Here is a 15,855-nt window from a genome sequence, read left to right on the forward strand (position 1 = left end):
GAGTAACAGTGGACAGAACCCGAAATGCATTCCTTTTCTTTCACCTGCATCTCTAGGAGACACCATCCCACTATCTACTAAATTTTCAGTCACAGAAACTTGCACTTTGAGTAGGTACATTTGTAAGCTTTCTTCTGGAATGAGGTTAGGTGGCTGAACCCGCTCTTGGTTTGGCACCCAGTAGCCTCGCCTCTTAGAGCGCCTCTGGAAAGCTCACTGGGGCTGAGGGTATCTGGGCTTTCTGCCGTTGCTGAGTGCCTGTGAGGTTGATTAGAGGCTACTTGTGCTCCTGGAGCCCCTTCTCCTATAGGGTCAGAGACCCTCAGGAAGATTCACTCAGGCCAGAGAAGGGCTCCTGCTTCTACCGGGACAACAGTCTGTGGGCTAAACCCGAGGCGCTTTGAAAAAACTGCCACGTCCAGTCGGCCTGGGCGTCCCCATTCCAGCTTTAATGTCCTTGAGTTTACCATCCTGAAGGAGCGGACGCTGGAAGCAAGGAACAACCAAGAAAGGACTGGGCTGCCGGCGGGGCAGAAGGCCAGAAGCTAATGACCTAAAACGGAACATGCTGTGACCAATTCGATCAAACTGGAAATGCAACTCTCCAACAATGTTCTTAAGCCGCTGCAGCCCCAGCTTACTTGGCTTGGGGTGGAAAGTGTAGGAGAAAGTCTCCGCGGCCTGCAGACTTGCTCGCCGACTGAGGTTTATCCGGCAGTTTTCCATTTTGTTTTAAGGGCGGACGCCGCGGCTGGCTGCTCGAGCGCCTATCTATCCGCAGCACAGACGGCCCTGCCGAGGCTCTGCTCCCCGAGCCCGGCGGAAGGAAGGGCACTGGCTGCTCCTGTACCCACCGTAACAAAACCCACAAACGCAACGGAATGAACACTACTGCTTGTTTGGGTCACTGAGGACAACTTTTCCTGTGTTGACAGAATTCTAGCCCGACTTTCGTTTGGAACTCAGTATCAGACCTTTACAGAATTACCGACCTGGGTTAGAGGTGCCCGCATGTGTCGAGGCCATCTGGCCAAGGACAGGGAGATGCCCCCTGGGAGAATCTTTTACTCGGCGCAGCGGAGCCGCTCGGCTGGGCCCGCCGCAGCCCCACTCCCACTCCGCGCGCCGGGCTCCCGCAGCGACCCGGGCTCTGGTTGCCGGGGTAACGCGGGTCGCAGGCGCGAAAGGCGGGTGCGCCGCGCGCGCTGCAGCTCCCCCTCCCCCTGGCGGGCCGCGGAGGCGACGCGCTGCCAGCGCCCTGAGGCGAGTGGTTCTCCTGCCGGAAAATCGCGGCTCCGGGGCCGCTCTGGGCTCAGCCAGTGAGAGCCCGAGGGTGTGGTAGAGAGGAGCCGGCGGGGTACTTAGGACCGCTCCGGCCGCAGAGCCCAGCCTCTTTCGCACTTTCGCGTGTCGCGTCTGCTGCCCGCCGCAGCCGGGGCGTTGAGGTAGTAGAGCGGCCACCAGGCCGCATCATGGTGACCCCCTGTCCCACCAGCCCCGCGAGCCCCGCCGCCCGGACGGGGAGGCGGGACCACGACCAGAACCTCCGCGCCCCGGTGAAGAAGAGCAGGCGTCCGCGCCTCCGGAGGAAGCAGCCGCTACAGCCCTTGAACCCGTGCCCGCTCCCGGGAGACTCCGGCATTTGCGACCTGTTCGAGTCCCCCAGCTCCAGCTCGGACGGCGCAGACACTCCCTCTGCGGCGCGGGGCGGTAGCCCCCTGCCCGGCCCGGCTCAGCCCTTGGCACAGCTAGATCTACAGACCTTCCGCGACTACGGCCAGAGCTGCTACGCCTTCCGCAAGGCGCAAGAGAGCCACTTCCACCCGCGGGAGGCGCTGGCGCGGCAGCCACAAGTGAGGTGCTGGGAGAGCCAGCTCCCCGCCGCCGCTCTTCCTCCTCTCCCACGCTGTCTCCTCTCCTGCTGGGTCGACCCTCCGGGCGCCAGGGCCCGCGCCAGCCCAGCTCCCGCCCGCAGTCGAAGCAGAAGGTGCCGCGGAGGGGCGGGTCACCGACCTCATTTTACAGATGAAGAAAAGTGGGGCGTAGACGGCTTGAGGGACTTGCCCCAAGTCCTCTATCTGGCTAGTGGGGCACGGTAGAGTGAGAGGAATTCGTTTCTAGGTTTAGTCTGGACTCCTACCGACCTCGGGCAAGTTATTTAACGCCCCTAAGCTCCTTTCTTCATCTGCAAAATGGACCCCCTCCCCTTCTTTGAATTGCTGAGCGCGTTACGCGAGGTAATGTGTACCACGCACTCTGCACAGCGCCAGGTCCTAAGCCCGGCGTTCCGGCTCAGCGCTGCCCACGCGTTTCCCAGTTTCCATTGCGTTTGTCTTTCTGAAATCTTGCCTCTCTCCGGCGAAGCTCCCAGACTCTTCCTGGCCCTTCCCTTCCACAGCCCCTCTCCACCCTAAGCCCAGCGGGCCCGCCTCCCCTCCCTCCCGGCAGGTGACGGCGGAATCCCGCTGTAAGCTGCTCAGCTGGCTGATCCCGGTGCACCGCCAATTCGGCCTCTCCTTCGAGTCGCTGTGCCTGACGGTGAACACTCTGGACCGCTTCCTCACCACCACGCCGGTGGCTGCAGACTGTTTCCAGCTGCTCGGGGTCACCTCCTTGCTCATCGCTTGCAAACAGGTACCTCCACGCGGTATCTGGGGACGCAAACTCTCCGCCACTTCCTGGCCACGCGTCTCTCCAGCGCGCACACACAATTCAGTGCTGGGTTCCCAGAACGCATTTTGGCAGATATTTGCATATGCATATATCCCTCAGCCTTAACTTCCCAATTCCTCCACAAACGAACAATCCTGTCACTCAGCCCCCAAATAAATAGTCTAATATACTAATAGCTGTAGTCAGTCCCAAACATCTCTTTGTGGCACCTCTAGTCTCATCTCTGAAAAAGCCTTCAAAATTTCCCAAGCTTTTTTTTTAGTTGGACAGTAGTTAGACGAACTGCGCTGGAAGTACGCCCCAGGTCACTTACGTGGAAGCAATGGAGTGGCGGAGCCCCTGCTGTCTCTCTGGAAGGGATGGGGAAAGTCCGGGGCTTTAGACTGGGATGGGCCTCGGGCCGGGAAGCCGCAAGGTAGGTTGAATGTGCCCTGTGTTGCAGGTGGAGGTGCACCCGCCGCGCGTGAAGCAGCTCCTGGCCCTGTGCTGCGGCGCCTTCTCCCGGCAGCAGCTCTGCAACCTCGAGTGTATCGTGCTGCACAAGCTGCACTTCAGCCTGGGTGCGCCCACCATTAGCTTCTTCCTGGAGCATTTCACGCACGCTCGTGTGGAGGCGGGGCAGGCTGAGGTCTCCGAAGCTCTGGAAGCGCAAGCCCTGGCGCGCGGGGTGGCCGAGCTGAGTCTGGCCGACTATGCCTTCACCAGCTACTCCCCCTCCCTGCTGGCGATCTGCTGCCTGGCGCTGGCGGATCGCATGCTGCGGGTTCCGCGTCCGGTGGACTTGCGCCTGGGCGAGCACCCGGAGGCGGCGCTGCAGGACTGCCTGGGCAAGCTGCAACTGTTGGTGGCCATAAACAGTACTTCCTTGACTCACATGCTGCCTGTTCAGATCTGCGAGAAGTGCAGCCTGTCCCTGAGCTCAAAATAAAACAGACTCTTGGTTCCCTTTTAGTTCCTGGCCCAGTTACTGGACCTCTCCCATTGCCTCAGAAAAGGATAATATTGGTTCACAGAGAAGGCTTCAGGGCCTGCTTGGTCAGCTGCAGGTTGTAAATAGTGTGTGATAGTAGCATCTGGTATTTTATTTATTTTGCAGCGAGCACACGAGGGAGCTGAGTCTTTCCCCAATAAACAGTTGTGGTTTGTCTAAATCCTGCAAGTGTCTGTCTGTGGGGAGAGAAGGTGAATTCAGCTCAGGAATGGGGTGGTTGGCATTGTTTGAGGGATTTTACCCTCCCTCTGGGTCCACTCTGTAGTTGGCATCTCTGTGGAAACACCAGGTCAGGTGAGGTCCTGGATACTGAATTCCAGAGATTAGTGGAGTTAGGATCACCTGATGGCTTTGGTCCTGTGACCCTCATGTCAAGAGACTAGGGACTGTGCCCTCCTACAGAGTCCAAAAGGGTGCGGTGAGTGCAGTGTAGTGTGAGACAGAATAGAACCTCTATGCTGTCCGATGACTGCACTTGCTAGTGAGGCAGACGTGAGTCTGGGAAGCTTTGGGGACCACACAGGCACACTAGCAGAGGTGGGGGAAAGCAGGCGATATCCAGGCATGGAGAATCCTGTGTTCAACTGGAGCATGTTGAAAACCAAGGCTGTGACTGGTCATGGCCATTGCAGGTCAAGCCCATTTAGCCTGCAATCACATGGTTTAACTGTTCATGCTACCACATGGTGCCCAAGATAACTGGCATAATAGTCATAATGGCTATATTGAGTGCTATGTATTAGGTACTGTGTTCAGATTTTATTTCATTTTTCTAGCAACTCTATGAAGCAGAGTCTATTATCCCATTTTTCAGAGGACACTGGAGTGCAGAGCCATTAAACAACAGTGGAGTAGCCAGGATCTGAGTCTAGAGTACCACTCTTAGCCGCACTACTAAATGTCCCCCACGTACAGGTTTCTGGTAATTCTCCAAAATGCTCTTCTTGAGATAGGTGGCAGACAGTTATTTACCCAGTGCTCCCCATTCAGTGGGGCCTACAGGGAACATATCTGGAGAGCCAGCACAGTGCGTACCTCAGTCACGTTACAGGAATCATTTTATAGATTTAGAGAAAACTGAGTTGAGATATGAGACAGATTTGCTGGAGTTTTGGCTCTACACCTGTCATATTATCTTCAGTCTCACTGTCATGAATCTGACGCAGTCACCAAATCTCTCAGCTCTTGTCACCTCTAGCAAATTTCATATGCTCTCTCAGCTCTACAATTGAAACCAAGGTTGTAAGCCTAAATGAGATTGAGAAGCTTAAATGATATTAAGCTTATGTGTTATGAGGTGCTATAAAGCAGTGATTCAATAAGTGGCCTCTGGATCCAATTTGCCAGATGACCTTGAGCCAGTCACATATCTATGCCTATGTCTCATCTATAAAAATGGGACTAGCAATAGCGCCTATTTAGTAGGGTGGAAGTATAGCTCTAATGAGATACTCCTTACTGATCCCCCAGCACAGGTCCTGGCACACAGCAAGCCTTTGAGAAATAAAGGCTAGTGGTAACCTGCACAGTGATGGGAGGAGAGGAGCTATGCAGAAAAACTTGGCGCAAAGAAACAGAGAACAAATATGGGAAAATAACAATTTGGGCGGGCAGTGAACATATGGTTGTTCATTGTATTTTCAAATTTTCGATATGGTTGAAAAAAGTCAATTTTGGGGGGGGGGGGAATCTGGCATGTTCCTCTGCACCTAGAATAAATCAAAATGTATGACAAATACAAATAAAAAGCAAACAAAGTCATAGGAAATTTAGAGAAACTTCTTTGCACTTTTCTCAAAGTGTGTCTTCCAAGTGTTCTCAGAGTCAGGGATGCCTTACTCTAGACCTCTTGGATGCCTCTTCTGACATATTGCTAGGCTAAACTCTCTAGGAACTTCCTCCTCCTTGGCTCTGGAAGAAGGAAGTGGTGATCCCCAAGCTTTTTGTGTAAAAGATGCTCTGTGATGGTGAAAAAGGAGGAAGAAGATCATATCACCTGTTTCAAGTCACAAAGTATTAGGGCCCTCTGCTTCGTTTAAGGGGTTGGGGTCTGGCCCCCAGGCAAAAGAGTAACTTTGGGGGGACTTGTCTTCACCAGTATCTGCTCCATTTATCAGCCAAGATTGCTATGGGTTACTGGTTCCAGAATCATCCAGACTAGAAGTCATATAATCATGCTATTCCAGTTCCTGTTACAACAGATAATGTGCAATGCCCATTTTTTTTTCTACCCCAACTTAGAACTCATTGACAAATATTTGGACAATGGGCCTATCCTGGAAATTTTGTGATGACCTGCATGTGTAGAGATCTCCCCAAAACTCATCTAAGAGCATCCCTACTCATTTTAAAGACTGGAAAGTGAGTGAGGATGGGAATGGAGATGAACTGTCTGGTGTTTGTGCTACTCAGGAACCAGAGGAAACAGGAGACAGGGCTAGGAGCAGGCTGTGGGAAGCTGGAAATAAAGCTGAAAAGGCTTTTCAAAAAATCACTGATTTACCCCTGCTAGGCACCAGTTACTCTACATAAATAATCTCACTCATCTTCACAGCAGCTCTATTGAGGCCAGTGTAACTTTTTTTTCCCTAAAGACCCGGGGCTCATGGACCTGGTCCTCAGGCATTCTGATCCTAAAGCCAGAGCTCCTCACCAGCAGCCATACCACTCCAACTCTAGCTGGTTGACCTCACCTCAATTTAGTTTCTGCATCTACACGTGGGCCAGAGGGTCTCTCAGTCTATTCCAGCTCTACCACTGGGTTACCTTCCACGGCTGTTAGGGGATCTTATTTCATACTCCAGATAATGGGTGCAAATAAGAGGACGATGACACGTTAAAAGAGGCTCTTTCACTACTACTACTAAGTATAAAAGGAAAACAAGGTGCCCAAATAATGGGGGGGTACACAAAGATTCCAAGTTCAGATGACTTCAAATTGGATGAATATGAGTGGTCCTGAGAAAGGTCCCTTCACTTAAGGATGCCCCTCCCTGGGAGATGCCTCAGACTCAGGAAAATGTCCATTCCTTGCAGAGGTGTCAGGTTGGGAATGGCAACTACGACTGCGAAGAGTCCAGCCAAACGTTGCAATGGGCCGCTGAAACCACTAGGAGAGACGGGGCCAGGGTTTTTGGGGATTCGGGACTGTCCACTGTGTTTTCAGAAAGTGGAGGAGGGTTCGTATTGTCACTTTTTCTTAACGGACCGTCTTTCAAAGGCTGTGCTCACGCGCCACTGCCGAGAAAATTGCCGGGCTGGGGGAGAGGGCCGGGGCTGTTGGCTTCAGGCCAAAAGAGACCCTGTAGAAGTCCGTGAGTCAGGACCCAGGATACTGTTCAGGTCTGCGGGAAGGGGCTTCTGTAATCAGGGGGCTGTTCCAGGGCGTCCCTGACGGTATTCCACATCCTTATTAAATCCTGCAGGGAGCGCAAAGGCCGGAGTCTAGCGCTGGCGGGTGTCACTCCACGTTTATTTTGTGCCTGTGGCTGGAGTGGGAAGAAAAGGAAATAATCGTTAACTTTGCCATTCCCGCTGTCGGTAAGCGGGAAGACAGCACCCAAGGCGAGGGAGACCGGCGCTCGCCCGCCCCTCCTTCTCTCTCTCTCCGCATGGCGCGGCCGGGAGGCGGCAGCGCCAACGCTCGCCGAAAGGGCGCTGGCGGGCCCGGGCCCCGCGCTGGCGGCTCCCGGGGGAAGCCCGGTTGCCAGGTTGGGTTTAACGCCTCCGCCCGCGCGCAGATTGTCCCCGGCTGAAGGCGCCACCTCTGGCGCTCAGGCGCGAGCCACCCCTCCCGCTCGGCGGTCCTCCCCCTCCCCCGCCCTTTCTCCGCACCTCCCAGGCCGCCACTCGGCTCCTCCCCAGCCACGCGCCTGCCCCAACCTCCGGCCGGGTTCAGGCCGCCGCCTCCGAGCAGTCGGCGCTGGGAGGCAGGAGGAAGGAGGCAGGATGCAGGCGTGCGGGGGCGGCGCGGCCGGCCGCCGGGCCTTCGACAGCATCTGCCCCAACAGGATGCTGGCGCTGCCTGGCCGGGCGCTGCTCTGCAAGCCCGGGAAGCCGGAAAGGAAGGTGGGGCGGTTGATTCGGGGCGAGCGGGGTCTGCGCGCTCCGTGCCCCGAGGGCTGACCCGCGTTCAACGTTTGTGTGCCCGGCCAGTTCGCTCCTCCGCGGAAGTTCTTCCCGGGATGCACAGGCGGGAGCCCAGTGTCGGTGTACGAGGATCGCCCAGACGCCGAGCCCACTGCGCTGCCAGGTGAGCCCCGTGGCACACGCCTACCCCTCGGGTCCTCGCCGGGAGGGCGCGGCGCGCATGGCTCGGAGGAGCTTCTCTCCTCCGGGCTTTGACGTCCTAGCAGTGAGCCTGGCGGAGAGGCTCAGGGGCCGCCCGGCGCGTGTCTCCCGGTCTCCCCGCGCAGCCCTCACCACCATAGACCTGCAGGACCTCGCGGACTGCTCTTCGCTACTCGGGTCCGACGCGCCGCCTGGTGGTGACCTAGCCGCATCGCAGGTACCTCCCCCTTCTGGTGGAGCCTCGCGGTTTCACGCAGCCCAAACCCTACTCGGGGTGGTGGTTTTAATTCCCTGAAAGCTCCTCTCGGGTCGGGAGCGCAGGCAAGTTCAGCTGGTGAGGGGGAGCGTCGTGCAGGCACCTGTGCCTCCCAGATCAGAATTTCTGCTTCTCTCCTAGCATGTTATGAAGACCACATATCCACTGGAGCTGTTTTGACCAACTTGGTACAGTGGGGCTCACCAGGAGGCCTCCCTTGCTATTCCCCTCCCTATCTACTCCTCGAATCTGTGACAAGATTTCGCACTGAGAGACCAGGCGGGTGGGTGGGAGCAAAGTTGCTCTCTGGGCACCTGTTGCATGTCCTGTCAGTTCTCCCAACATCCCCTTCCTGGCCATTATCATTCCGTGGGTGTGTAAGAAGAGTGGAGGTTGATGGATAACTTCTTTATCAAGACTGGAAAAGAGTAAGAGAATTTGCAGTTGGGAGAAGCAGGAAGAAGGACAAAGGACTCTGGAAGTAATCTTGCTGAAAATGTTCCCCTCTGTAGAGATGGTCCTTCAGCAGTTGGGCACTTTTTCAAAGTCCTGTTCAGCCCTCGTAAAAGCTCTAGTCACTTCCCATGATGGGGCAAAAAGGCACTCGACTTTTTTCTTTCCCACAGAACTTGTCTTCTTACTCCCATCCCACTTCCACCACTTGCCTGTGCTAACTGCAGAGGAAGGAGTCTCCCAGCACTGGTGTCTGGGAGGCCAGAAGCTGGGCTTATGGGTGGGACATGAAGTGCCCAGGTGGACAGGGGGTCTTAACCAGATGCAACTCCCAGGAAGAGTGCCAGTTCCAGCTTCCTGGCAATAGGTCTGGGGTCTGCAGACAGGCCCAGTACAGAACTCTGCAGAGACTTGACCACCTCCCAGAACTGGAAATGGTAGTGTAGCAAAGCTTCTCAGTCCTCCTCCAAGGGCCTCCTAGAACTTTGGGGTAGAGCCCAGGGAGACTCAATGTAGGTGGCCGCTGAGAGCAGAGATTGTAAAGGCAAGAGTTGGGAGTGGGCATTGCACTGCTGAGGCCATTTAATTGTTCTTTTTAGATCTGGATGATCAAATAAGGAAAGATAATGCCTGAGCATCTTCCAGCTGACCCAGAGACCTACTCCCTTACCCCAACATGTTTATTGTGCAAGTAACAAAACCCAAGCAGCTCTTGTTGAACGTTTGCTTAAGTATATAGATTTTAAATTTGGCATCATGCTCTTTGTTAGTCATTTTTTTCTTACTTTTGTAGTTGGAGAAATGCCAGATTTATCTATTTGTGTCGGTAGAATTCAAAGTTTCATTTCTTTTTCTTTTTTTGAGACAAGGTCTCACTCTGTCACCCAGGCTGGAGTACAGTGACATGATCATGGCTTACCGTAGGCTGGACCTCCCAGGCTCAGGTGGTCCTCTCACCTCAGCCTCCTAACTAGCCAGGACTGCAGGCACACACCACCACGGCCAGCTAGTTTGTTTCTTTGTATTTTTTGTACAGATGGGGATTTGCCATGTTGCCCAGGCTGGTCTTGAACTCCTGTGCTCAAACGATCTGCCTGCCTCAGCCTCTCAAAGTGCTGAGATTACAGGCGTGAGCCACCATACCCAGCCTCGAAGTTTCAAGAACAGAGCTCACATCAGATGGACCCAAAAAAATCCAGGATTTTTCCTGGGAAGATAGAGCTGGTTCAGAGGAAAGAGGCCCCTGCGGAGGAAACGCCCAGGGAGACCCCAGGGACACTCAGATCACATTTCCCCATTCCTTTCCTGCTGGGGAAGGTGGACAGAGAGCGGAAGTGCTATAGAAATGTTTGAGGTTCACAATAGGCCAAAGCCTGGATTGGCATAAGAGGTAGCATTTCCAGGGCCCCAGTTCCTTAGTTGGCTTCCAGTCTCCTCATGAGACTTTTCTCAAATCCCTACTGAGGAGGAGACCTTCCAGTCCTTGAAGAATGAGCCCCTTCAACCAGGGCAGAACTCATGCTCCAGGACTTGTGTGGGGCCCTCAGCCCTTCCTTTCTCATCTCCTTTCCCTTATAGTCTCAACTAATGACAAAGGTGGTAGAGGCCTCCCTACTTGACTCTTTTCTCCCAATGGAAAGAAAACTGATACTTGTACATTCTTTGAAGTTAGTTCCAGAGTAAGTTCCTTTTCCCAGAAATATTTGAATAGTAAAGAAGAACTCTCTCTTTTGGGAAAACAGTATGATAAGCACAAAAGAATGAATCAACAGTGCATTCAGTAGGACAGGGCTTTCTGGTGGGCTATTGGATGCATCTTCTCACACCATGGCCCTTGAGACTCCTGCCCTCTTCCCAGTGCTGTCTTCAGTGGAAGCCAGCTTTCCTAAAAAGAAAGAAAAGCAGCTGGGTGCAGTGGCTCACTCCTGTAATCCTAGCACTTTGGGAGGCTGAGGCAGGTGGATCGCCTGAGGTCAGGGTTCAAGACCAGCCTGGCCAACATAGTGAAACCCCGTCTCTACTAAAAATACAAAAAATTAGCTGGGCATGGTAGCGAACGCCTGTAATCTCAACTACTAGGGAGGCTGAAGCAGGAGAATCTCTTGAACCCAGGAGGTGGAGGTTGCAGTGAGTCAAGATCGTGCCATTGCACTCCAGCCTGGGCAACAAGAGTGAAACTCTGTCAAAGAAAGAAAGAAAGAGAAAGAAAGAAAGAAAGAAAGGCATCATGTTCTTTGTTAGTCATTTTTTTCTTGCTTTTGTAGTTGAAGAAATGCCAGATCTATCTATTTGCATCGGTAGAATTCAAAGTTTCATTTCTTTTCTTTTTCTTTTTCCTTCACAAGAAAGTGAAGGGAAGGAAGGAAGGAGAAAAGAAAAGGAAAGGAAAGAAAGAGACAGAAAAGAAAGAAATGAACTATGGAGGCAGGAGGCCCCATTTCACTACAGTACTTCAGAGCTGGGTGACTCTGGGTAGCTCTCTGAGCTTCAGATTCTTCCTCAGAGAGGAATCACTTTCCAGGCCCCGCCTGCTTCCACACTGGTGTGAGGATGAACTGAGAGGCTGTGTAAATCAACTCTAAATAAATGTCCATGAATTAAGGGAACGACAAGGTCCCTGCTCCTCCGGCCCCTTAAGGTCTCCTTTCCCCTCACACACCCAGACACCTAAGGCAGCGAGAGTACAGTTCAAGATGTCGGAGGTGCACCGGCTGTATGAGAAAAGTCTAATCCCAACTTTTCGGGAAACTGAAAAAAGCAATGGAGGCCATGCCAGCTGTGCACAGAACAGAAGCATTTCCCATATCCCTCTGGTCCCTCGAATCACAGCCTACTTCCCGCTCGGTTGCGGGGGTGGGGTGGTTAGCTGGGGCCGAGCCTTGGCGGGGAAACGCGGCCTCCAATTACTGCTCTGGAGGCCCCTGCAAGCTGTCAGGTCTTGGGTGGAAAGAGCCGGTGTTCAAGCCGTGTTCTGCTCCCAGAGCGGCGGCTCGGTGGCGCGTGGCTGATGAATCGGAGTTGAAATTTCGCGGGTGCACAGGGAACCGCCTGGCCGCACGCAGGCGGCTGCGTGGCTGGTTGGTGGGTGGCGGGCCCCCGCCCCGCCCCCGGAGGGACCTACGTCCGCCGCTGCTCTGTTTCCGTGCCTTGCAGGAGCTCCCCCCCAACCCCCGTGCCCCCCTCCCCACCGCAGCAGTGTGAGCCTGTTGGGTTCACTGTCTAGGAGGGGGCTTGAATTTTCGGGTAGGAGACTGGGCTGCCGTCGCGAGTGCGCGCAGACCCGCTGCCGAGCCCCGGACGGGGTCTGTCGGTCTAGGAAGAGTTCCGGACCCGCTAGACTCGTTAACCAGTGTACACCTCTGGTTTATTTCAGAGCCATTCCCTCCAAACGGAAGCGGACTTCAATCTGCGGGATTTCAGAGACACGGTGGATGATCTCATTGCAGGCAAGTGCAATCTCCTGGCAGTTAAATAACAGCGGAGGTGTCTCCCACTCCCAAATCAGACTAGTTCAGATTTCGTGGTTGTGAAGGTGATATACCCAGCCAACTGTCAATGACTCTCCAGCAACTCATCAAATAGTCAGGCTTTTCCATATTTAGGACATTTCTCTCCTCCAGTGGGTAGGTCGAACCGCTGGATCTACATAGGGGGTCGGGGGTCGGGGTCGTTGTGAGTTCTGGGAGACGGAGCACTATGCTGTGGTATGGCGGGGGAGGCTGCAGGATGAGTGTGCAGCGGATAGAAGGCCTGTGTGACGTTCAGGCCCAGGGAAGTTTTCTTGATTGTAAACTTAACAGGCAGATTTTGGATGCCTGCTGTGTATGTACAGGCCATCAGGAGGGGCCTGGTAATCAGGTGTTTAGGAGTAAGGGGTACTTAATTTAATAATTAAAAGAAAATCTCTACATAAACCCTACACCCAGAGTACATTTTGCTCCTGTAACTAGCTGGGCATGAGTTTGAGGCTGCAAATCCGGCTCCCGCTCTTCTCCAGATTCATCCTCTATGATGTCACCTACCCTGGCCAGCGGAGACTTCCCCTTCTCTCCTTGCGACATATCACCATTCGGGCCCTGCCTCTCCCCGCCACTGGACCCACGGGCCTTGCAGTCACCACCGCTGCACCCTCCAGACGTGCCCCCACCTGAGCAGTACTGGAAGGAGGTGGCAGACCAGAACCAGAGAGCACTGGGAGACGCGCTCGTAGAGAACAATCAAGTAGGGACACTGGCCTGGTGACCAGGAATCCTGGGGCAGGGACAGAGTATAGAGGGTGGCAGTGGGGGTTGCAAGGGCAAGAATGAGGTCCTGTGAGTCGGAACCAGTGGACTGGCTGGTGGTTCGCATAGCTGCCATTGCTCCGGTGGCTCCACCCCTTTCCAGCTTCATTAAGTGGGAATAATCCTACCCCACCTGATTTTTATTTTATTAATTATTTTTTATTGATTGATTTGTTTATTTATTTTAAGACAGAGTTTCACTCTGTCGCTGAGGCTGGAGCTCAGTGACTCGATCTTGGCTCACTACAACATCCACCTCCCAGGCTCAAGTGATTCTCATGCCTCAGCCTCCCAAGTAGCTGGGATTACAGGCGTGTACTACCACACTTGGCTAATTTTTGTATTTTTAGTAGAGACAAGGTTTCACCACGTTGGCCAGGCTGGTCTTGAATTGACCTCAGGTGATCCGCCTGCCTCAACCTCCCAAAGTGCTGGGATTACAGGCGTTAGCCACTGCACCAGGCCATTTTATTTATTTTTAAACATTGTTTTGTTTTGGGGGGATTTAGAGCTACAAGCGCAGTTGTGTTACATACAAATATTGCATAGTATCTGCCAGATTTGTAATAGGGACACCAATATTTATTGAAGGCTTTCTATGTGCCTGGCCCTGTACTTAACGATTTATGCTTTCTCTTCTCAATGCTCACAGTGATCATTGAGCTGGATACTCTTACTAGCCCCCATTTACAAGGAAATCGAGACATAGGATTGTTGAACTTCAGTGACAGAACCTAGATCTGCCCAAGTCAGTACTCTTAATCAGCTCGCTACACTGAGGATTAATGGAGATACATTTTGTCCAGGTGCTTTAAGGAAAAAAAAAAGGAAATTGATTATTATTCTCACTGGTGTAAATGCCCACGCGTCCTCAGTTCCTGATGAGACGTCAGGATCTGGGTTTGATTCATGCCAGATACGCAGGCGCAACCCAGCACAGTGCCTACCCCTGAATGTTTGGGTCCCCTCCTGCAGCTGCACGTGACCCTGACCCAGAAACAGGAGGAGATCGCCTCGCTCAAGGAGCGGAATGTGCAGCTGAAGGAACTCGCTAGCCGAACCCGGCACCTGGCCTCGGTGCTGGATGTAAGTGGGGCTGGGGCGTGTGGGAACTGCAGGACATCGGAACTGAACTGTTCAGTGCATCCCCGCCCCCGACTCTGCTCCCAGCGTTGGGACCTGGCGGGGGCCCGGGAGAGGAGAGGACCGCTGGGTGTCTGGTTCAAAGCGCGCCCAGGTCACCTTTTGCGCGCCCCGACCCCGGCGGGTCCGGCAGGCCCCAGGGCGGCGCTCTTCCCCGTCTTTCGTAGAAGCTGATGATCACACAGTCCCGGGATTGTGAGGCGGCGGCTGAGCCCTTCCTGCTGAAGGCGAAGGCCAAAAGAAGCCTGGAGGAGCTGGTCAGCGCCGCGGGGGAGGATTGCGCGGAAGTGGATGCCATCCTGAGGGAGATATCCGAGCGCTGCGATGAAGCCCTACACAGCCGTGATCCCAAGCGGCCCCGACTGCAGCCAGAGTCCGTGAACAAGGACAGCAGGCCCGGGAACCTACACGGCGCTTTCCGGGGGCTGCGCACCGACTGCAGCCGGAGCACGTTGAACCTGAGCCACAGTGAGCTGGAGGAGGGCGGCTCCTTCAGTACCCCCATCCGCAGCCACAGCACCATCCGAACCCTCGCCTTCCCCCAGGGCAATGCCTTCACCATTAGAACAGCTAACGGGGGTTACAAGTTCCGCTGGGTCCCCAGTTGAGCTGTGATGTGATCTCCCAAAACACTGCCCTGTGTTTCCACGAAAGTGTCTGAAGGTTTCCCAGGACTCCCCTTCAGGCTGAATGCCACCCTGAAACATTTTTTCAGGAAGAAAAACATCTTGATACTGATGCACTGTAAACTTCTGCTACAAAACATTGTATGGCCCCTCCCCTTGTCACAGTGAAACTCTGTGTATATATGTGTATGTCACATGTGTCACAGCCAATTTTAAAGGTATTTATTTTTAGCAGCTTTGAATTATGTATTTTTAGAGCAGGGAGGGATTTAGAAACCATAGCTACTTTTATAATTATATAATGCCCTAGCTTTATAAGAAGGAAAAGGAGGCTCTAAAAGGTTAAGTAATTTCCTGCAATGGGACCTTTTCAATCACTTTCAATCACTTTCACTAGTCACTTAAGGACTCTAGGCCCAGAAGCCTGGTTTCTGAGTGAATGTTAATATACATCACTCAACTTCCCTCAGTCCTAGAAGGATACCTAACTTTGTTACTATTGAAAACTTTTATTTTGGCGGCCAAAATATGAAATTGGGAGAGGTAACCTAAACAGTTGTCTTAGGAAAAGGCAGATTCTCAGAGGCGATGGGCTATTAACAAAATGGATGCTAAACACACTTGTTTGTAATTATCATTCGTATAATTTAGAAGATTTATGGTAAAGGTTTATATTCATTATCTGCACAGTTCTATTTGTGCAAACTGAATAACCACCTAAAAAGCAAACATTGTGAATGAGAAATATACATTGTTTTAAGAAAATAGCATATACCACATGAAAAAGTGTTCCCATTTTTTGCCAGAAATCAAGTGTGGAAATCTTGATCAAAGTAAAACTACCTACTTGCACTGCACAGATAAAACTGGGGTGCACAGTCATATTTTACATTTCTTGGCTCGATCTACATAACTTGCAAGAAAAACTTGCTGTAAAAAGTCAGCGTGCCTTCACTTTGACCTGACTTCCGTCTATTCCCTTTTGTCTGGAGTTTGTTTTCTCTTTCTTTCTTTTCTTTCTTCCTTCCTTCCTCTTTCTCTCTTTCTCTCTCCTTCCTTCCTTCCTTCTTTCTTTCTTTCTTTCTTTCTTTCTTTCTTTCTTTCTTTCTTTCTTTCTTTCTTTCTTTCCCTCCCTTCCTC

The 15,855-nt window shown here is 52.9% G+C and overlaps 2 protein-coding genes across 2 annotated transcripts; both read left to right on the forward strand.

Moving 5' to 3' along the window:
- Positions 1 to 1,215: 1,215 nt before the first annotated feature.
- On the forward strand, positions 1,216 to 3,824 carry CCNO (cyclin O). The gene is made up of 3 exons (XM_032280819.1): positions 1,216 to 1,853; positions 2,449 to 2,634; positions 3,116 to 3,824. Exons 1-3 carry the CDS (start codon positions 1,473 to 1,475, stop codon positions 3,599 to 3,601), a joined length of 1,053 nt encoding a protein of 350 aa, XP_032136710.1. The 5' UTR covers positions 1,216 to 1,472; the 3' UTR covers positions 3,602 to 3,824.
- A 3,788-nt stretch (positions 3,825 to 7,612) lies between these two features.
- Positions 7,613 to 14,918, forward strand: MCIDAS (multiciliate differentiation and DNA synthesis associated cell cycle protein). Its single transcript, XM_032296848.1, has 7 exons — positions 7,613 to 7,732; positions 7,820 to 7,916; positions 8,080 to 8,171; positions 12,037 to 12,109; positions 12,661 to 12,884; positions 13,922 to 14,032; positions 14,257 to 14,918. The coding sequence occupies exons 1-7, from the start codon at positions 7,613 to 7,615 to the stop codon at positions 14,695 to 14,697; spliced, it is 1,158 nt and encodes a 385-aa protein (XP_032152739.1). The 3' UTR covers positions 14,698 to 14,918.
- Positions 14,919 to 15,855: the final 937 nt, after the last annotated feature.

The sequence above is a fragment of the Sapajus apella genome, unplaced genomic scaffold (genome assembly GCF_009761245.1).
Source record: "Sapajus apella isolate SASKATOON/1434 unplaced genomic scaffold, GSC_monkey_1.0 scaffold1, whole genome shotgun sequence".
Taxonomy (NCBI): domain Eukaryota; kingdom Metazoa; phylum Chordata; class Mammalia; order Primates; family Cebidae; genus Sapajus; species Sapajus apella.